The sequence below is a fragment of the Sorex araneus genome, chromosome X (assembly GCF_027595985.1).
Source record: "Sorex araneus isolate mSorAra2 chromosome X, mSorAra2.pri, whole genome shotgun sequence".
Taxonomy (NCBI): Eukaryota; Metazoa; Chordata; class Mammalia; order Eulipotyphla; family Soricidae; genus Sorex; species Sorex araneus.
This window is the reverse complement of record NC_073313.1, coordinates 164,790,791-164,812,752: the sequence shown is the minus strand read 5'-3', so window position 1 is coordinate 164,812,752 and position 21,962 is coordinate 164,790,791. Positions and strand designations below refer to the sequence as shown.

The 21,962-nt window shown below is 49.6% G+C and overlaps 1 protein-coding gene across 1 annotated transcript in view; it reads right to left on the bottom strand.

Moving 5' to 3' along the window:
• Positions 1 to 21,170, bottom strand: part of RASAL2 (RAS protein activator like 2) — a 247,788-nt gene extending 226,618 nt beyond the window's left edge. The window contains exon 1 of the mRNA XM_055121458.1: positions 20,391 to 21,170. Within this exon, the coding sequence (XP_054977433.1) occupies positions 20,391 to 20,592 (202 nt within the window). The 5' untranslated portion in view covers positions 20,593 to 21,170. The remainder of the gene's footprint in view (positions 1 to 20,390) is intronic.
• Positions 21,171 to 21,962: the final 792 nt, after the last annotated feature.

Below are 21,962 nucleotides of genomic sequence, written 5' to 3'. Positions count from 1 at the left end.
AAGCTCTTACTGTACATTTCGATGTAACTATTTTGATAGGAAATCTTTTTTTTTTTTTTTTGGTTTTTGGGTTACACCCGGCCTTGCACAGGGGTTACTCCTGGCTCTTCACTCAGGAATTACCCCTGGTGGTGCTCAGGGGACCATATGGGATGCTGGGATTAGAACCGGGGTTGGCCGCGTGCAAGGCAAACGCCCTACCCGCTGTGCTATCGCTCCAGCCCCTTTGATAGGAAATCTTGACCAAAGAAATACTTAAATGAAGTAATTTTTAAAGGTAGCACTGTAGCACTGTCATCCCATTATTCATCGATTTGCTCTAGCGGGCACCAGTAAGATCTCCATTGTGAGACTTGTTGTTACTGTGTTTGGTATATAGAATACACCACAAGGAGCTTGCCAGGCTCTGCCGCTCGGGGGGCTCTCCGAGAGGGGCGGAGGAATCGAACTCGGGTCGGCCGAGTGGAAGGCAAATGCCCAACTGCTGTGCTATCGCTCCAGCCCCCAAAAGAAGTAAAGATTTCAAATGAACAATCTTACCAGAGATAAAGAAGGCCACTTTACAGTGACAAATTATATCATATTAAGTCCTCATAAGAACATATTCTTGAATAATTTTAAACACACGAAGCAAAATTGATAGGAAGGCAAGGAAAACTGAATACCCGATTACAATCACGGACTTTGTCAACACTATCAATAACTGACAGAAAACCAAGAATCACAGAAAGTTCACAAGACAATTGTTGACCAATTAGGCCTTATAATAAAACAGTTCTTCAACAGAGCAAAATGCACATCATTCTAAATGCACACTGGACCCAGGGCCATAAGATAAGCATAGGAAATTTCAAAAAATTCAAATCATACTAAGTTTTCTTGATCATTTTCTTTTTTTCTTTTTTTTTTTTTTTTTTTGGTTATTGCACAGGGGTTACTCCTGGCTCTTCACTCAGGAATTACCCCTGGCAGTGCTCAGGGGACCATATGGGATGCTGGGATTAGAACCCGGGTCGGCTGCGTGCAAGGCAAACGCCCTACCCACTGTGCTATCGCTCCAGCCCCTTGATCATTTTCTTTTTTTTTTTTTTTTTTTTTTGCTTTTTGGGTCACACCTGGCGATGCACAGGGGTTACTCCTGGCTTTGCACTCAGGAATTACCCCTGGCCGTGCTCAGGGGACCATATGGGATGCTGGGATTTGAACCCGGGTCGGCCGCGTGCAAGGCAAACGCCCTACCCGCTGTGCTATCTCTCCAGCCCCCCCTTGATCATTTTCTTGATCACAACTTAGAAATCAATCTCAAAAACATATCTGGAAACTTCAAATTTTTGAAAACAATATACTACATAAAGCCAATGGGTCAAAGAAGAAATAAAAAGAGATTATCGTGAACTGAATGAAAACATAAATACAAGAGTGATAGTACAGGGATTAAGAAGTTTGTCTTGCACACAGCTGATCTGGTAATCAAAATGCCAATCATGTGGGAATGAAAATAGACTATAAGAGACGAGTTCAGATTGAGACCCACACCAGAGATGCACATTTCCAACAAAATGTGATTTCCAACAAAATAAAAAGGCATTTGAAAGACTAATCATCTCTTTTTTTTTTTTTTTTTTTTTTTTTTTTTGCTTTTTGGGTCACACCTGGCAATGCACAGGGGTTACTCCTGCCTCTGCACTCAGGAATCACCCCTGGCAGTGCTCAGAGGACCATATGGGATGCTGGGAATCGAACCCAGGTCGGCCGCATGCAAGGCAAATGCCCTCCCCTCTGTACTATTGCTCCAGTCCTCTCACTTGCTTATTTCCACATCTCTCTGCTTTGTCCACTCTGGAGAAGCCCACGTTCTCTCTTAAACACACACTCCCTCTCTTTCTCTCTCCATATCCTTCTACATAAGCTTCATTCAAAAAAACTAGCTTCACTGTCAAATAACATTAAATAATTTTTAAAACCACAATATTGGCATAAAATTAGATTTCAGAATTGATATACACAGTTCACTGTGTCTCAAGCACATCTGAGACAAGTTTTTGCATCCCTGAAAGGCCAAGCACAGTACCCTGCCGGGTGAGCTCTGGGTATTTTAAGAAATCTTTGTCTAGCCCAAGGTTACAAAGATTTTTACTGCATATTTTTTTTCTTCCAAAGGTTGATCATTTTGAGATTAGAATGTGTTTTTTACTTTTGTCTGTGAGAATGATGCAAAATAAAGCCTGGAATTCATTTTAAAATATATGGATAAACGAATTGTTCCCGCACCATTTGTTGACAATACCACTTCTTCTGTACTCAGGATGTCTCAATCCTAAAGCAGATGCACCACAGGGAAACCAGCTCCAGAAGAACTGACTAACATGAAAGCAAACCAGGCCACTGGTAGTTCCTGGGCTTCCAGAAAACAATGCGGGAATTACATAACATCCTAAAAAAACGTTTGTTATAGGACCAGGCTCTGAGCCACACTTGGTCTTACCCGGGGGCCTATGAAACTGGGAATCTCTTTCCTGTAATTACAGATACACGATGGAGAGACACTTGGCATGTAAATCCTGAACTAGATAAAGCTGGGCTCCAGACAAACACACCACAGGTTCTGGAGACTGTGTGGACTCTTAAATATCAGTAGTCTCATTAGCTTGATCCAGCATAAATCAACAGTCTTCTGAAAAAAAAGCATGCTTTTATAGGAGGAAAAAAAAAAACACCCTATTTTCATATTTTGTGTGTTGCTACTAAAAATACACAAATTTTAGATAGCTACTAGACTTTGTTTAACCTTTTCTTAAGTATAAAAATATTCACACCACTCGCCTACATACAGCCTTCACATGTCGTCTGCAGCTAATAAACTTGAACAACTCTGTGAAGATTTTTTTGCATCACCATCATGCTACCCGGAACGTTCCCACACAGCTAACAGGCAGCATTTGATACCCTGGTGCCGTATGACATCCAGGGGCAAACTAGAGGTCAAGGTTCAGCGAGCATCACCCAGATCGCTCTCTCAGAACAGCCGCCTGAATTTTTCATCAGTGAAATTAACAAGTTACATTATACAGCAGTTCTGCATGCAGACTCTACACGGGAACTGCCTGAGTTTAAAACCCACGTCAGAAAACTCTGCTGAGGGGGCTGGAGCAATAGCACAGCGGGGAGGGCGTTTGCCTTGCGCGCGGCTGACCCGGGTTCGATTCCCAGCATTCTATAGGATCCCCTGCGCACCGCCAGGAGTGATTCCTGAGTGCAGAGCCAGGAGGAACCCCTGTGCATCGCCAGGTGTGACTCAAAAAGAAAAAAAAAAAAAACTGCTGAACACAGAACAAGGAGAGGGAGTCAGGGAGTGGCATGGGCCAACGCCACGAGGGACATGCACCCGGGCCCCGGCTGAGCTATTCCAGGATTTACATCCCAAGTGGCTCTCCACTCCAGCTCTGTAATTATGCGAACGAAAACTCACTTGTAGAGACCAAAACAGACAAATGCACGGACCCAGGAATGAGGCAGAGGCTTCAGGTCCTAGGAAGGGTTTTCAAAGGAGCCCTATTAAAAAGACGCTACTTTTAACAGCTGTGACTCACTTTTTTGTTTGTTTGTTTTGTGAGCCGAAACCTCACAAGCCTCACAAAGAGCTCAGGGCTTACCCCTGGCAGTACTTGGGGGAATATGTGAGGAGCTGGCAGTCAAACCCTGATCGGCCACGTGCAAAAGCAAGTGCCCCATCCACTGTACCATCACTCCAGCCCCACAGCGGTGACACACTGTAACACAACTATTAAATTCAGAAAAGTAACTATAAACTTACGTAACAGAAATGGGGTAATTATTTTTAAGGCACTTGGGTAGGCTGAATCTTACCTTGTACACCCTCTGATCAAGAATTCTTCACCTTGATTATTTCCACAATAAAATGGGAGAAAACCTCACCATGCTTCCTAAATTTTTTTTTTTTTTGCCTTTTTTGGGTCACACCTGGCGATGCTGGGAATTGAACCCAGGTCGGCCGAGTGCAAGGCAAACGCCCTACCTGCTGTGTTATTGCTCCAGCCCCCCATGCTTCCTAAATTTGTTGAAAGAAGAAAAAAATATGCAGAGAGCCCAGCAAGCTACCGAGAGTATCCTGCCCCAACAGCAGAGCCTGGCAAGCTCCCCGTGGCGTATTCAATATGCCAAAAACAGTCACAGCAAGTCTCACCATGGAGACGTGCCTGGTGCCCGCTCGAGCAAATCGATGAGCAATGGGATGACAGTGACAGTGACAGAGTAGCACAGAGAGAGTGTGTGTGGTAGTGGGGGAAACGTGTTTAAAAGAAACCTGTTTGTAAGAACAGGAATTTTAGAGAACATGGTCAGAGTAAAGAGAAGAACAGAACTGGTTAAGGAAACAGTTTCACTGCTAGTTAAGATACAGGAAAAAGACTGACCAGTGACCGACACCATAATGGACAATCACCCTCTCCCCACCTGTCTCAGCACCGTAATCAAGGTGCTCACCAAAAACTCAACCTAGGAAGTGCTTCTCACACTGACCTAAGCAAACCAGCAAGAAGTTCTGCCAGTTCAAGTTCCCAGGAGCCACCGCATGTGACAGCGTTAGTGCTTTCTGAACCACAGAACTAGATGGACTCGAAAGCAAACAAGCCAGCTGATGTTTCTGTGAAAAGGAGAACAACTGTGGCGTCTTGATGAAAACGGAAAATGCGAAATAATAGTCATCGGGCAGATGCTGAAACAGGCCTGTTCACCGCCAGCCTCTCCCCGGCCATCTCTGTCCATGCCGATGTCTCTCCAGCTGTGTGAAAAGGCAAACAGGTCCACTCCATCAGGAGTAGGCAACAGAGAGAGCTTTTGACCCAAACATCAGAAAGAAAAAAAATGAAAGTACTCTGCTATTATAACAGTGGATATATGTTGTTACACATTAGTCTAAAGACTATCCAATACATAGTAACACATAGTACTTAGTAACAGTTTGCATTAGTGGTCCCTAATGCAAACTGTTACTAAGTACTATGTGTTACTAAGAAGTCATTAAATGAAACAAAGAAGCCACTGATTAGGGACCCTGATTATGGGAAAGTTTTACAGGTGTGGGAAGACATGGGAAGCTTGCTAAGTTACAATGAATCAAAATATACTCTAAACATTTTCATCCGTGGGGCTGGAGGGACAGCACAGTGGGTAAGTAGGGCGTTTGCCTCGCACTCGGTGGACCCAGGTTCGATTCCCAGCATCCCACATGGTCCACCGAGCACTGCCAGGAGTAATTCCTGAGTGTATGAGCCAGGAGGAACCCCTGTGAGTCGCCGGATGTGACCCCAAAAACCAAAAAAAAATTTTTTTCATCCTTAAAAAAATTAAAGTAGTCTACATAAACTACCTCTGCCCCTCTCGGAGAGCCCGGCAAGCTACCGAGAGTACGGAGCCCGCACAGCAGAGCCTGGCAAGCTACCCGTGCGTATTGGATATGCCAAACACAGTAACAATAAGTCTCTCAATGAGACGTTACTGGTGCCCGCTTGAGCAAATCGATGAGCAACGGATGACAGTGACAGTGACATAAACTACAAATAGGTTAGGGGCTGGTGAGATAGTGCAGTGGGGAGGGCACTGGTCTTGCACAAGGCCAACCCAACTTCAATCCCTGGCACCCCACAGGGTCGTCTGAGCATGCCAGGAGTGATGCCTGAGAGCAGAGGCAGGAGTCAGCCCTGAGCCCCATTAGTGTGGCCCAAAAACAAAGAGAAAATCCTAAAGAGAGGCCACACAGAGACTACACAGATATGGATAGATTTGCCAGGGTCCAATTTCTATTCCTACCCCCTTTTTCCTGAAGAAAATAGTGGAGTGGCTCTTCCTGTTCATGTTAGTTCCCACACCACCCCTTGGATGTGACTCTGACATTATAATATGTCCCCCCCAGATACGCCTCAATTAACCCCATGCTAATTTACAGTTAACCCTACGATAAAGAATATCTACACAGGGGGCTGGAGCTATAGCACAGCGGGTAGGGCGTTTGCCTTGCACTCGGCCAACCCGGGTTCGAATCCCAGCATCCCATGTGGTCCCCTGAGCACTGCCAAGAGTAATTCTTGAGTGCAGAGTCAGGAGTAACCCCTGTGCATTGCCAAGTGTGACCCAAAAAGCAAAAAAAAGAATATCTACACAACTCAACTCCTTCTTGATACTCTGAGAAAAGGGTATCAGGATAACTTGGATAGTGAGAAGTAAGCACCAACTCCGCTTTTTCCAGCACCTCCAGAATGTGTCCAGGGTCAATACTTCCAGTTGGCGGATCGAACACAGCAGAAACACGGCCAAACACTTTGACTCTACACGAGAGCCTTTCCCTGGCTCACTTGGAAATATGCCGTTGAATCCAAAGGAGTTACTATTGGAAAAACAGCTCCATGTGGAATGACAGTCTCACGCAACTCAGAAGACATGTCGTTTAGGGAGTATCTAATGTTTAAAGCACTGTAAGAAGTCTATATTAAAATAAGCCAGTGTGGGGCTGGAGTGATAGCAAGTGGGTAGGACGTTTGTCTTGCACACGGCCAACCCGGGTTCAATTCCCAGCATCCCATATGGCCCCCTAAGCACTGCCAGGGGTAATTCCTGAGTGCAGAGCCAGGAGTAACCCCTGTGCATCGCCGGGTGCGACCCAAAAAGGAAAAAAAAAAAGCCAGTATGCTGAAAGCAGTGAGATAGAAGGCCTTACAATTTTGAGCTATACGTTCATCTATTTGAGGAAGGACTTGCTTTCCAGGAAAATCACACCAATTTGGCACTAAGTCTCAGGTCTTCACATCAACAGGCTCTTCTGGGAAGGTCACACAAGGAAGCAGTCCAGACATGCAATGCTGGGAGTAAAGTGCTTGCCTTGCATGCACCCAACACAAGTACCACCCTAGCACCACAGGTGGTCTCCCAAGACCCACCAGGAATGATCCCTGAGCACAGAGCCAAGGGTAAGTCCTAAGCATCACCACGTATGGCAAAAAAAAAAAATCCCATTCAAAGACTTACTTACAAAGACAACTAGGAGACAGTTAACATAAAAATTCTGAAAAAATTATTAGCCTAACACAGGACAATGGTTAAATAAGTTTAGAGTCGATTATACTTTCAAATTATAAAGCCACATAATAAAGTAGGATGACATGACAGAATAGAAAACTCTTAAAATACTTTGAATCACAAATGGCGAGTCAACAAAGGATTCAGAATTGGTATTAAATCCGTGGGTGAGATGAGTTATTCAACAAACAACGCTTTGGATGGCATAAAGGCCATCTCTCTAAAGGCTAAATTGTGCAGCATATCTCATCTTTTTTTTTTCCTCTTTGGGTCACACCCGGCAATGCACAGGGGTTCCTCCTGGCTCTACACTCAGGAATTAGTCCTGGCGGTGTGCAGGGGACCCTATAAGATGCTGGGAATCAAACCCGGGTCAGCCGCGTGCAAGGCAAACGCCCTACCTTTTGTACTATCACTCCAGCCCCCTTATCTCATCTTAGACCAGGACCAATTCCTCCCAGACCACAAGTTTCAATGTGAAGACTGAGAAAACGAGGCCACATCTCTCGCACGTGGGAGGCCTAGAGTTCGACCAGCACAGCGGTCACTGGGCCTGTCACTGTGATCCCCAGCTCTGTGCTCAGAGCCCTCTGGCACAAGTTCCACCTCTATGTGCCTGCAAGGGAGCGTGCAAGCCCCGGTCAGCACAGGGGACCATGGCCACCAGGGGAAGAGGGAAAGATGAACAAACAGGCGCCCACTTTGGAATCCTCCACATCTCCATCGTGGGCAGTGAAGCTCCTGCCTTTCACTTCTGGGGCTCCCTCCCCACTCTGGAGACTTCTGCAGCCCCTGCGACTGAAATGTCCTTACTTAAAAGCATTCTTTTTCAGGGCGCGTGCCTTGCTTGCCGTTCGATCCCCGGCATAAATAAAACATGCTCAGGGCTGGAGGGATAGCACAGCGGGTAGGGCGTTTGCCTTGCACGCAGCCGACCCGGGTTCGATTCCCAGCATCCCATAGGGTCCCCTGAGCACCTCCAGGGGTAATTCCTGAGTGCAGAGCCAGGAGTGACCCCTGTGCATTGCCGGGTGTGACTCAAAAAGCAAAAATCAAATAAATAAATAAATAAAACATGCTCTTCAAACAGGGGCTGGGAAAATGGCTCAGAAGCTGAGTACTGGACTTGTATGTGTGAGGCCCTGGGTCCGACTCCAGCATTGCAAATAAGAGAAAATTCTCACAAATTAAAATTTAGAAATTAATTAAAACCTAGACAACCCACAGGATAATTATTTTATAATCTTGGAAAATAAAAGGCTATCTTAACTATGACAGAAAACTGGAAACGCTTAAAAGGATGAATGATATATGACACCACATAAAAAACAATCTCCTTGTTAGACAGAATATATAGCCCAGTGGTGCAGTACTTCGCCTTCATGTGTGAGGCTCTCACTGAGGAAAATGAAGGCCAGTGGGTAGAGTTCACAGGAAAGGATAATTTTCAATGGCTCTCAAGTGTGAAAAGAGATTTTCAGTGTCACAGATATAAAAAGTGAAAGACAGCGCTTTTCACCTATTTTTTCTAGGCACCATAAAATGGCTTGTACTGCACTATCACTCATTCTACCTGAAATACGTAGGGACTGGTTAAGTAAGTTATGATTCATCCAGGCATCATGCCAGCATGAAGTGAATGAGGACCCACTGTGTACACTGGTAGGAAACTATACCAGGATGAGTGTGTGTGTGTGTGTGTGTATGTGTGTCTGTGTGTGGTTGTGCACATGTGTGTACAAGGGAGGGGACATGAGTGAGGAACAACAGATGCAGATCTGTCCCACAACAATAATCTAAATAGCAATTCAAATATTAATTCAGATAACATCACTCTCTGTAACACTGTCATCCAATTGTTCAAGGATTTGCTCAAGCGGGCACCAGTCACGTCTCCATTGTGAGCCTTGTTGTGACTGTGTTTGGCATATCGAATACGCCACAGGGAGCTTGCCAGGCTCTGCCGTGCGGGCGGGATCCTCTCGGTAGCTTGCCAGGCTCTCCGAAAGGGACAGAGGAATCAAACCCGGGTCGGCCATGTGCAAGGCAGACCCCCTCCCCGCTGTGTTATCACTCCAGTCCTAAGATAACATCAATTCAAATAATATCAATCCAGATATAAAGCAATTTAAAAATGGCTCCAGGGGCCATAGAGATAGCATAGAGATTAAGGCTGTACCTTGCATCCCAAAACCCAGTTTCAATCCCTGGCACTGCAGATGGTCCCCTGAGCACTGCCAGGGGTCAGTGCCGAGCATAGAGACAGGAAGGCCTCTGAGCATCTCAAAAACAATTTTTTTTAATTATATAATGGTAACAAATGGCCCCAGACCTCCAGAATTCACAGCCAACTTCCTCTGCAGGCCTGTTACGGCAGTCCCAGGAAACTCAACAACATTCGACCCTGCAGAGTTCTTAAACAAAACGCCGTGGCCCTCTCTCTAGGCAAGTTCCCCACCTCCCTTCTCTCCATGAGAGAGGAAGGATACAGAAGAGTCTCTCTCTCTCTCTCTCTCTCTCTCTCTCTCTCCCTCTCTCTCTCTCACACACACACACACACACACACACACACACACACGTGCCATTTATGTAACAGGGACAGTGATGGACAGCCTGACGGCATGCAAGGCGCAGGGCGGAGCAGAGGGGAAACCTCACAGGCTGGCATCCCTTTGAGAAGAAGCTGCAATATGACCGGTTACAAGGTTGAAAAGTGAAGCAGTTTGGAAATGTTTGGGGCTATCGCTGAGGGGCTTGGGGACCCGACAGTCCTGGGGGATGGGGGCCCATGAAGGGGTGGGGGTAAAGCCCAGGGCCACTTTAGTCACATCCCCAGCGCTGGAAAGTGTTTTAGGCATTTTCAAAATCAAAAGAAAGAAAATGCACTAAAACCAAAAATAAATAAATAAATAAGAGGGCGAGAAAGCAGCTATAAAATATACGCAGTATGAGACCAAGTATGTGCAGACAGGACCGGAATAAATAGGAAAACAGCACACAGTTTGGGGGAGGATGAACTATAACAGTTTTCATTCTCTTTAGACTTTCCTAAAATTCAAACTATTTCCATTAACAGAGATGATATTCATAATAAAAAATAGATAATGCTACCGATAATATCCTGCCGGCACGGGCAGAGCCTGGCAAACTACAATACGCCAAAAGCAGTAACGATAGGTCTCATTCCCCTGACCCTGCAAGAGCCTCCAAATGTTGAGAAAGACGAGTAAAGAGAAGCTGCTAAAATCTCAGGGCGGGGGGGGGGGAATGGAGACGTTACTGGCGCCCGCTCGAGCAAATCGACGAAGAATGGGATGACAGTGATCCAGTGGTAAAATGGGAGGTAAGAGAGAAGGCAGAGAGCCGAGGAATGAAGTGGCAGGGGATACACCAGGCATATGCAAGACCCTGAGTCCAGACCCCAACACACATGATGTGGCCCCAACGGGCCCCTGCACCTCAGGGTCTGTGACCTGGTGGCCCCCCGCAGCTGAGCCAACCATTGTCGGGTGTGGCCCCTATAAAATTAATGTTTTTCAAGGGGGGAGGGCAATAGAAAGCTGTTAGATATTAAACTTTTTAAGAAGGACCCAGAATTCGAAGCATAACAAATGAAACAGTCAAATATCCTTCTGAAACATCACTTCTCATCACAGTATTTTTAAAAAATGACTAATAAAGATTTGGGAAGAGAAATCTCTTCGGATCTCTAATCTCTGGCTTACCGCTGCAGGACGGCCCTGAGACTACTCGCCAGTCCTGCTCTCTGACTGTTTGACCCATCTTTGTTTTTGGTTACCCAGGTAATGGTACTTCCAGCACTTCCCTTGAACACTGTGAAACCAACAATCTGCTATTTCTCACTGTCGACTTTTCCTGACCTCCGCCTGGAAAGGCCAGCTCCCTCAGGGGAAGCAGCATGATCTCAGGCTAAAACAGGAGGCGGAGGAATCTGAGGTTAAGAGTTCTAATCCTGACCAACTGTGGAATTTGTCTCCAATTTGGGGAATAATCCAAACTTCCTGAGCTGGCTTCCTCAATGAGGAAACCTCAAGGATTGTTTTTGGAAAAAAAAAAAAAAACACTGGCCTATCAAAAGTATCTTTTGAACTTTTCATACTGCTCTGAAGTTTGCTTTCTTGCCTTATTTGTGTGAACTATTATTTCCCTCTCTAACCTACCTGCCCACATTCTCAATCTCGTAGCTTCGAGGGGGGCAGCGGGGTCTCTTAGAAGGTTCTACTTAGGGCTGGAGCGATAGCACAGCGGGGAGGGTGTTTGCCTTGCACGTGGCCGACCCGGGTTCGATTCCCAGCATCCCATAGGGTCCCCTGGGTATACCACCAGGAGTGATTCCTGAGTGCATGAGCCAGGAGGAACCCATGAGCATCACCAGGTGTGACCCAAAAAAGAAGAAGAAGGTTCTACTAGAAGATCCTGGGCAAGGCAGACCCAAGGCAACCTCGGGAGGGCTGAGAAGGCAATCAGGCTCCATCCTTCACCGGGAGGCGGCTGCAGGCAATTCACACCCGAGGGAAGGGCACACCAGCCTCCTGCCCGCTCCCACGGCTGGAAAAGCGCCAGTGCCAGTTCTGACAGTCTCAAGAGGAAGTAGGGCTTCCAGCTCCACCCCACCCCCTCACAGGGCAGACCCCGGGACTCGGGCCTTCTTCCTGAGGGCCGCCTGCTCCGGAGGAAAGCAGAGCCACTGAGTGGGCACGGGGCTCCCCAACCCGAGTTTTCGGGGCGCGCTTGCCAGCCCTGGGGAAGAAAGGTGTTTTCGCGAACATCAGAGAGCAATTATCCTGCTGCCAGGATGGGGTGAAGCAACTGGCCTGAGCACATGTCGAGCTCCTCCCCCTCCTGGTTAACAAGACCAAACACCTCTGACTTAGAAGTCCTTCCAGCAGGGAGGGCCGGGGAGCAGACGGCCGAATTTTTTCTGGATTAACTCAGTCATTAGCTGGATGCTTTTTTGTGGTTCACCTACTTAAAAGGTGATCAAATCACTTCATGCCACAGAAGAGGGCAAGTGCAGAGAACAATTACATAAACCTCGGCCTCACCTCACCAGCCCTCCTTCCTCGGGAGCCAACCAAGCCCGGGGCCAGGGCCCCCCACCTCTCCGCAGCCCTGAGAATACGGCCTGCTCTTTCTCCGGTCACTCCAGGGAGGTTTACCTCATCTGACAGCGCAGGCCTGTACGTCATTTTTCAAGTGTCTCTACACTGAATTTTATATTTGGGAAAAAAAAAAAATCAAAGAGATGCTACAAAACAAACTATTGTCCAATAAAAAGGGCCAGAGTGATAGTACGGCGGGTAGGGCACTTGCCTTGCTGGCAGCCAACTAGGTCCAACCCCCGGCACCAACAGGGTTCCCTGAGCCAGCCAGCAGTGACTCCTGAGCACCCCCAGAGTAGGGACCCTAAACGAAAATAATAATAATAATAATAATAGCAATAAGGGGGCTGGAGCAATAACACAGCGGGGAGGGCGTTTGCCTTGCACACGGCCAACCCGGGTTCGATTCCCAGCATCCCATAGGGTCCCCCGAGCACCGCCAGGAGCAATTCCTGAGTGCAGAGCCAGGAGGAACCCCTGTGCATCGCCGGGTGTGACCCAAAATGAAAAAATAATAATAACAATAGTAATAAGTAGAAACATTCTAGATCTTCACTTGTTGGCTGTTAGTGGGTTTTTTGTTTGTTCTGGTTATGGTGCTCAGAGGACCACGTGGTGCCAAGCCCACACAGCCCACACTTCCCGCATGCCAAATACATGCTCCGGGCCTTTGAACCATCTCCCATACTGAGTTTCACACAGACCATCAGAAAATGTGTGCCGATATTCAATCCAATATCTGCAGTTCTTAAGTCCGAAAGCTCTAAAAAAATTTTTTGCCAGAAATTCTCTGGCAGTAAATTCTGACCTGTGCTGACATGAGGCTATTTATAGTCTTGTACCATACTTCGTGTGGCTCCTCATGTACGCAACTGCAGAGCTCCTAATGAGATTAACTCCTGGATGTCGCCTCATCCCTGCTTTGAGTTAATATATGTGAATATACACACACACATCCTAGTTTATAAAAATCAAAAAAAAAAAAATTCATTTCTGAAAACACTGCAATCCAAACAGGGTTTTTTTTTTTATTTTTTTTGGGGGGGGGGTTGGTTTTTGGTTTTTTTTTTTTTCTTTTTTTGGTTGTTTTTTTTTTTTGCTTTTTGGGTCACATCCAATGAGGCTTTGCACCCCGGCCCCACCAAACAGTTCTTATGTAGCCTATTCTTCAAAAGTAGTTTCAGGGGGCTGGAGCCATAGCACAGCGGGTAGGGCGTTTGCCTTGCACGTGGCCAACCCGGGTTCGGTTCCAGCATCCCGTATGGTCCCCTAAGCACCGCCAGAGGTGATTCCTGAGTGCAGAGCCAGGAGTGACCCCTATGCATCGCCAGGTGTGACCCAGAAAGTAAAAGAAAAAAAAAAAGAAATATATCATTTTCTCACCAAACAAGAAATTGGGGAGGGGGGTGCTCTCTGAAATCCACATGGATTAAAATAAAAGTATATAGGGTTGGGGTATTCATATCCCAAATACAGTAACAGATATGTACATACCTCTCAGAGAGCCCGGCAAAATACCAAGAGTATCCCGCCCGCACGGCAGAGCCTGGCAAGCTCCCCGTGCAGGTTTGATATGCCAAAAACAGTAACAATAACAGGTCTCATTCCCCTGACCCTGAAAGAGCCTCCGATTGTTAGGAAAGACGAGTAAGGAGAGGCTGCTAAAATCTCAGGGCTGAGTGTAATAGAGACGTTACTGGTGCCCGCTCGAGTAAATCGAAGAAAAACGGGATGACAGTGATACAGCGATACAGGGTTGGGGTGGGTAAAGTGGGAAAGGCACTTGCCACAGGACTGACCTGGGTTCAATCCCTGGCACCACTTATGTTCCCCAGAGTCCGCCAGGGGTGATCCCTGAGCACAGAGCCAGGAGTAACCTCTGAGCACAGCTGGGTGTGGCCCCAAAGAACATACAAAACAAAAAATTTTGTTCGGGTTGAGGCTGAAGAGGGAATTCAATGGGGCTAAGCAAGTGTTCTGCACACAGGAAGATCAGGTTCCATCTCTAGCATCACGTAACCCTCAAAGAGCAACAGTGATGCCCAAGCACAGAGCCGTATATAGTCCCTGAGTATCACGGAGTGTGGCCCACAATTTGAAAGATATTTTCAGGGGCTGGAGCGATAGCACAGCGGGTAGGGCGTTTGCCTTGCACGCGGCCGACCCGGGTTCGATTCCCAGCATCCCATAGGGTCCCCTGAGCACCGCCAGGAGCAATTCCTGAGTGTAGAACCAGGAGTAACCCCTGTGCATCGCCGGGTGTGACCCCCCAAAAAAATGAAAGATACTTTCAATCTCTTTTTTTTCCTTTTTTTGGGGGGTCACACACGGCATTACACAGGGGTTCCTCCTGGCTCACGCATTCAGGAACTAATCCTGGCAGTGCTCCGGAGACCCTATGGGATACTGGGGATTGAACCCGAGTCGGCCAACAACCTACCCGCTGTGCTATCGCTCCAGCCCCAAGATACTTTCAATCTTGAAGAACATTGACACATTAATGCAGAGTCCTAGTCATGGGTGCATATTTCAGATATGGAAGGATGAGTGACTCCCTAAAAATATGCAGAGTTAATTATGGTAAGCACATTCTGTATAAGACCCGTGAGTTAGTCACATCTAATTCATACTGAACCGAAAAAGAACCAACTTCCTGCACGTGTTGCCGGTTGCAACATTTAAAGTATAGACAGTCTCAAAAAAAAAAAAAAATGCAATGAAAGCCCACCCTTTGTCTTCATTCCTGTAACGTAAGCAACAGCACTCACTCCCTACAGCCAATTGAGAATTCTGCATCCATCAATTCAGATGCAGTTTCTGAGAAATTCTTCCCAGGCCGCCACTGCATATTTCTGAGACGACATGGCCTCTGAGGCAGAGTGTGATTAATCCCCCTTTCCTCTAGCTTGCTTCAACAGCCTGGGCCTCCAGAAAGGGCACGACAATGAGCTGTACACTAACTCAGTGGCAGGCGATCACACCGACAGTATTTCACTCGACACAAGTCCAGCTGAAACCACCGGAACGAAGCCCAGAGCCACAGAGGTGCTTTGCGGACGACCAATTTATGGCAAACCCAGGACACCTGGGTTCCATCTCTGGCACCACCCCAAGAAACAACAGAAGTGACTCCTGAGCACTGATGCTGTAGCCCCTGAACACCACTGGGTGTAACACCCCACCCTACTCCCCCCCAAAAAAAGTTTAGGAACAATCTGATTTCTTGGTGATTGCAGGATTGTGATGGCTCCAGGAGCACCTGGTCACTGGCTGGCAGAACGACTGCAACGGCAGGTGCATGAGACCCTGTGAGCCCGGATTCTGGAGAAGCTAAACACCGAAGCCTGCGTCTTCCTGTGCAAGGTGGTCCCCGGCCACGCTCTCTGCGCACCAGCAGAACAGACAGCCGACGCCTCTGCCCCCTCTGCCTCTGTTCCGCGGCTGGGCTTTTTCAGCCAATTGACTTGCAGTGAGGCTATAAATATCTGAAAAATGTTCTGCATTTGATGCTCTCAGATTCTGCATCCATATTTAGCTGGTGGTGGCATGCCTTTGTGTAAGCTACTCTTACCACCCCGACAAGCAGGCAGGTTGTGGTCTCGCTGGGCCGAGGGCAGAGGCATCAGGGTACAACAGGCAGCAATGCACCATGAGCAAACACGGATCTGCTGCTAGCCCAGGTGACACGGACTGGGCTGGAGAGACAGCAAAACAGAGATAAACAAGATTCCTTGGGGTCAGAAATCCAGTCAAGTCCCATCAGGGCCTGAGGAGAACTTATTATAATGCGGGAATAAGCAAATAAGGCATTTTACAACTCAAAGCAAAGGAAGCGGATGGATGGGATGGATGGCATGTTTTCTCTTGGTTAGCCACCTAAGTAAGAGCCCACCCTTACAAAGCTAGGAACACAATCCCCAAGTTTGCTGATCATGGCAAAGCACGAAACTCTGGATGCATGATTTATCAACCCAAGAGCAGACCCGTCAAACACTCAGAGCAGCCCCAGCCTTCCAATCTTGTGAGGGAAACTGGTAAAACACCGTTTCTAAAAACTTCTCTTGCTGATCTTTACAGGGCAGGCGGCCTTTGGTCTTGTCGTCTGCTTTTTTTTTTTTTTTTTTTTTTTTTTTTGCTTTTTGGGTCACACCTGGCGATGCACAGGGATCACTCCTGGCTCTTCACTCAGGAATTACCCCTGGCGGTGCTCAGGGGACCATATGGGATGCTGGGATTAGAACCCCGGTGGGCCGCGTGCAAGGCAAACGCCCCACCCGCTGTGCCATCGCTCCAGCCCCTGCTTTTTTTTTTTCCATCCTTTTTTAACCTCTAACAGAGACACCTACTGCCCTGTGAAACTCCCTTCAAAGCCAGCAGCACTAGACACCGTCCCTCATTTTAGACCCTCTTTAAAATCCACAGTTATTTGAGGTTCGGTCCCCAAAGCTGCAAGAGCTAGACCCAAGCAAGACACCCATCCCCACCTTCCTATCTTGTGAAAACATTCCAAACAAATAGACATCTGCCCTCACATTCCTTCTTTCCAAATGCAGTTCACTGACCTTCTGTTAAAACAGCTCCCCAGTCCATCCTGACAGTCAAGATTTAAACGCATTAAGTCAAGGGCTTGCCTCCCCTGCAGAGAGCCCCCAGAACCAGGCTAGAATTGGCAACAACCTGTAAGGAACAAAGCAGGGCAGGTGACGGCATCAGAAAGCTCTAGAGCTAAAAAGGACCAGGGCCGTACCACTGTAGCACTGTCGTCCTGTTGCTCATCGATCTGCTCCAGCAGGCACCAGTAACGTCTCTATTGTGAGACTTGTTGTGACTGTCTTTGGCATATGGAATACGCCATGGGGAGCTTGCCAGGCTCTGCCGTGCGGGAGGGATACTCTCGGTAGTTTGCTGGGCTCTCTGAGAGGGACGTAGGAACTTAACCCAGGTTGGCCATGTGCAAGGCAAACGCCCTACCCACTGTGCTATCGACCAGAGAAGGTAATAATTACAGAGTCCTCATTTAATACAGAAACCTAGACTCACAAAGTTCACATCACTTCCCCCAGACTGGAGAGACAACACAAAGCTTATTACAGGACTCCTTTGCATGGGGGCTCAATCTCCAGCACCACATATGGTTCACAGAGAACCACTAGCAGAGATCTCTGTGACAGAGCCAGCACAAACCTTGAGCATAACTGCACTGTCTATAGCACTGTCGTCCCATTGCTCATCAATTTGCTCGAGTGGGCACCAGTAACGTCTCCATGGTGAGACTTGTGGTTACTGTTTTCGGCATATCGAATACGCCACGGGTAGCTTGCCAGGCTCTGCCGTGCAGGCGGCATATTCTCGGTAGCTTGCCGGGCTCTCTGAGAGGGATGGAGGAATCAAACCCAAGTCGACCATGAGGTATAGTCAAAAGAAAAAAAAAAAATTTTAATTACTTGCCCATAGTCAGACGACCAATTTGTGGCAAAGAGAGAAAGAAAATTCAGGTTCTCAACCTCCAGGTCTTAGTGTCTAGGTTACCAGTTGCTGGATTCCTTTAAGGAAAAAAAAAAATAGCAGTAGACTACACTCAACAAAATCTCTTTAAATTGGGAAGAAGCAGCCAGATGTTCTGAACAATCAGGATTTTGCACAGAGAAAACCACTAAGTCAACAAGAAAACCAAAATGAACTAAATGTTCGCCAAATGATTTCAACCTTCTAACATTTTCACTTCACAGCTTTTCGGGGAGTCCGACAATAGGCAGCTGAAAAACCTGCTAAGGACAGAGAAAAGTCATGAGTCATTTTTATGATTTTGGAAGATTTCTATCAAACTACAGACAATGCCACTGTGCCTTAGAAGAACAAAAGCTGGTTGCAACAAACAGTAAATAATAGCAGCATCAGGCTAATTGAGAGCGGAAGAGAGAAGTTACAATGTTAATTGAGGGGGAGGTGAAAAAATTTATCATGCAGTAGGAAGTCTCTAACTGGGCACTGAAATTCACTCTGTAACAGAGAGAATGCATGTACCATACACGCCATTTCTGAGGTAGTATTATTTATGAACATCTGTCTCACCCTAGAAAAGGACCCTGGGAACAGGCATTATTTTTATCGGCTGCACGCAAAGAATGACAGTGATCACTGGGTCTAGAAAAACCCGAGAGAATCATTTCGGACAATGAAATACTGAAAGATCATATATATACACAGCCTAGCTCTGACTTCTGAGTAATCTGAGTGTGTAAGGACAGGAAGGCGTAACGAGAATGTGGATCCAAAACTAACTCGGATGGATCCAGGCTCATCTGCGATGGGTCAGTCGTAGGAAGCTATCGGCTAAGTGGGATTAGCAGGTAGAGGGGAAAACCAGGCAAGAAAGGTTTTAATCTGCTGAGACCAGACTGACTGACCTTGCATCATCTCCCACCTCGGCTTCAATTATTTCAGATAATTAGGATACCATCAAGAACACAAACATGGGGCGGGAAAGATAGTACTGGGATTAAGGCACTGCCTTGCTCACTGCTATCTCTGCTTCCATCTCCGGCCCCGAATAAGATTCCTGGAGCACCACCAGGAACGACCCCTCAGCACAGAGCCAGGAGGAAGTCCTGCGGATCATGGGTGTAGCCAAACACTGACACACTCACACACACACACACACACACACACACACACACACACACACACCATGAAATACCAAGTGATACACACATAAATCCTTAAGAACTGGTTATAAAAATTATGTAATTGCTAGAGATTTAGTTCTAAAGAGGCCATAAACAGATTATTTTATCCAATATTCTAATTTCATGGGGCGGGCAGGGAAAGACCTGATCTATTTCCCCACCCCCACAAATTGTCCTGGATAATAAAATCACTGAACAGACAAACTGAGATCAAATCCCAAAGTTCTTTGGGCCATGCAGAACTTGAAGCCAAAAGCCACCTACATGGTCCAGAGACAAACTTCAAGACTCGGTCACCAGGAAATCATAAGGAGGTGAAGTAACACAATGTCCTGACCACTGCAGGCTCAGATGCACATAAGCACGAAAAACATCTTAGCAATCAACGTGCCTGACCCTGGGTGCCCTCTCCCAGTACCGATGTCTCCAGGGTCCACCTGAACTCAGTGGCCAAAAAAAAAAAAATCATCTTGGAGGTGTCCAGGGGCTGTTGAGTTTTCAAACACAGCCTGATTCCACAGCCCATGGCAAGGCTCGCCCAGAGAGAATCCCATCACTTTCCCCGGTGCACAGCCAGAGCCTGGGCTCCTCACAGAAGCAAACCAGCCTCAACAACGGGGCCATCTGGAATGTGGTCTATTGGGGATGTCCAAGGAGACTCAGGAGAAGAGACACTGACAACACACAGGTTCAGGGTGAAGCCACCGAGCACCAAACTCCACACTTGCACCTTAGCTGAAGTTTCTGCATCCAGCCTGTGGATGAACTTCGCTCACTTGATTTTCTGGGACAAGTTGGGGGCGGGGGGAGAGTGTGGGGGGCCCCACCTTCTGGAAGCTGAGCTGACAGCTCTGCCTTCAGGTGGGCACTGCAGAATGAGGGGCCAGGGGCCTAACTCCACCTTGAAATGCGCTGAGGGTGCCTGGAAAGATCCCAAGGGGGGGGAAACAACAACAACAACAACAAAAAAAAACACGCACGAGCGAGCGCCCCATCTTCTCCAGCGCGGGGCTGGCGGCGAAACTTAGAAGATAGATCTGGGGGCGCGTGCGGGGCTCAGGAACCAGCCGGGGAACCGGGGAGGGAGGGGGGGGTAGTTTGCAAGGGGAGGGGATGTGAATCTTGCACGAAGAGAGGATGCATTTTGCACGGGAAGGGGGTGGCTTTTGCACGGGGAGGGGGGTGACTTGCACCACGAAGGGATGAATTCTGCACCGAGAGAGGCTGAATTTTGCACGGGGAGGGGATGACTTTTGCATGGGGAGGGTGACTTTTGCACGACGACGGGATGAGTTCTGCACCGAGAGAGGCTGAATTTTGCACCGAGAGGCTGGATTTTGCACGGGGAGGGGATGAATGGCTTTTGCACGGGGGAGGGTGACTTTTGCACGGCGACGGGATGAGTTTTTGCACCGGGAGGGGATGGCTTTCAACACCGGGAGGCCGGATGCACGGGGTGGGGGGCTTCAGGGAGTGGGGGGATCCTTACCGTACACGCGGACCCAGCTCTGCTGCTGACACACCGACTCCAGCAGGATCCGATCCAGCATGCCCCCGGCCACGGCCCCGCTCACGGGCACGCCGGCGTCCAGCTCGTCGGGGGGCAGCGGCGACTCGGACTCCAGCGCCGGGAACATCTCGGGCCACGAGCGCACCTCGGCGGCTCCCCCGGACGCCGGCGACAGCTCCATGGGTTGGGGGGGGGGGGCGGCTCAGCGGCGACGGCGGCCGCTGCTCGCCTCCTCCTCGGCCCGCTGCCCCGCGCCGGGGCCGCCGCCGCAGCAGCCCACCTGCACGCGGCGGGCGGGACCCGCGCCGGGAGGCGGATCCAGCGTGGCCCCGGCGCCGGGGGTCGCGCGGGCTGGCTGCGGGCGCAGGTGGCGGCGCCCTCCCTCAGGAGGGGACGCGCTCGGGAGCCCGCAGGGGGCGACTCCCCCTCAGCCCCGTCGGTTCCTCGGCGCCGTCAGCCCCCTCAGTCTCTTCAGCCGCCTCAGCTCCTCGGTCCCCTCAGTCCCCTCAGTCTCTTCAGCCCCTCAGCGCCCTCAGCGCCTTCAGCCTCCTCAGGCTCCTCAGTCTCTTCAGCCTCCTCAAGCACCTCAGTTTCCTCAGCCCCTCAGGCTGCTCAGCCCCTCAGGGTCCTCAGCCCCCTCAGCGCCCGCTTCTCTCGCCGCCGCCCCGAGGCTCGGGGATGCGGCGGGGCCGGGCGCCGGGGCGGGGCTGGGGGCGTCGCCGCCAGGGGCCGCCCCCTCGAGCCGCCTCCGAGACAACGTTCCCTCCGCCGGCTTCCCGCCCGCTCGCCTCGGCCCCGGGCAGGAGCGGGCGCCCCGGCCTCCGCGGGCCTCTCCTCGGGGGACCCTCAGGCCGCGCCGCCGCGCAGCGCCCCGGCGACCCCGGCGAGCCGCGGCTGAGGCAGCGGAGGCGGCGGCGGCGGCGGCGGCGGCGGCTGAGGCGGCTGAGGCGGCGGCATCCCAGGGTGATAGGCCAGAGCAATCGAGGCCCGAGAACCGGCCGCGTGGGCAGCCCGGGAAGCGGGCGGAGGCGGAACGGCCGCGCCAGGAGGGCTAGTCGCAGCCCGAGTCATCCACCGCGAGGCCACGCCCCCGGGGCCCGGCCAGGACCGCCCCCTCCGCCAGGGGCCACGCCCACAGTCCCTGAGCTGCCGCCCCCGGCGCCCAACCAGCGCCGTCCCCTGCGCCCGAGGCCACGCCCACAGCACTCAAGCTGCCTCCCCCTGGTCCCAGCCAGCACCTCCCCCTCCGCCCGAGGCCACGCCCACAGCTCGCGTGCTGCCGCCCCCTGATCCCAGCCGGCACCGCCCCCTCCGCCTGAGGCCACGCCTACGTCCCCGAGTTGCCCTTTCTGGGCCCAGCCAGTACCGCCCCCGAGGCCACGCCCACAGTTAGTGAGCAGCCTCTGTCCGAGGCCACGCCCACAGCTCCCGAGCCACCGCCCCCTGATCCCACCAGGTCCCGCCTCCTCCGCCTGAGACCACGCCCACAAGCCCTGCGCTGCCGCCTCTTGATCCCAGTCAGCACCGCCCCCTCCGCCCAAGGCCACGCCC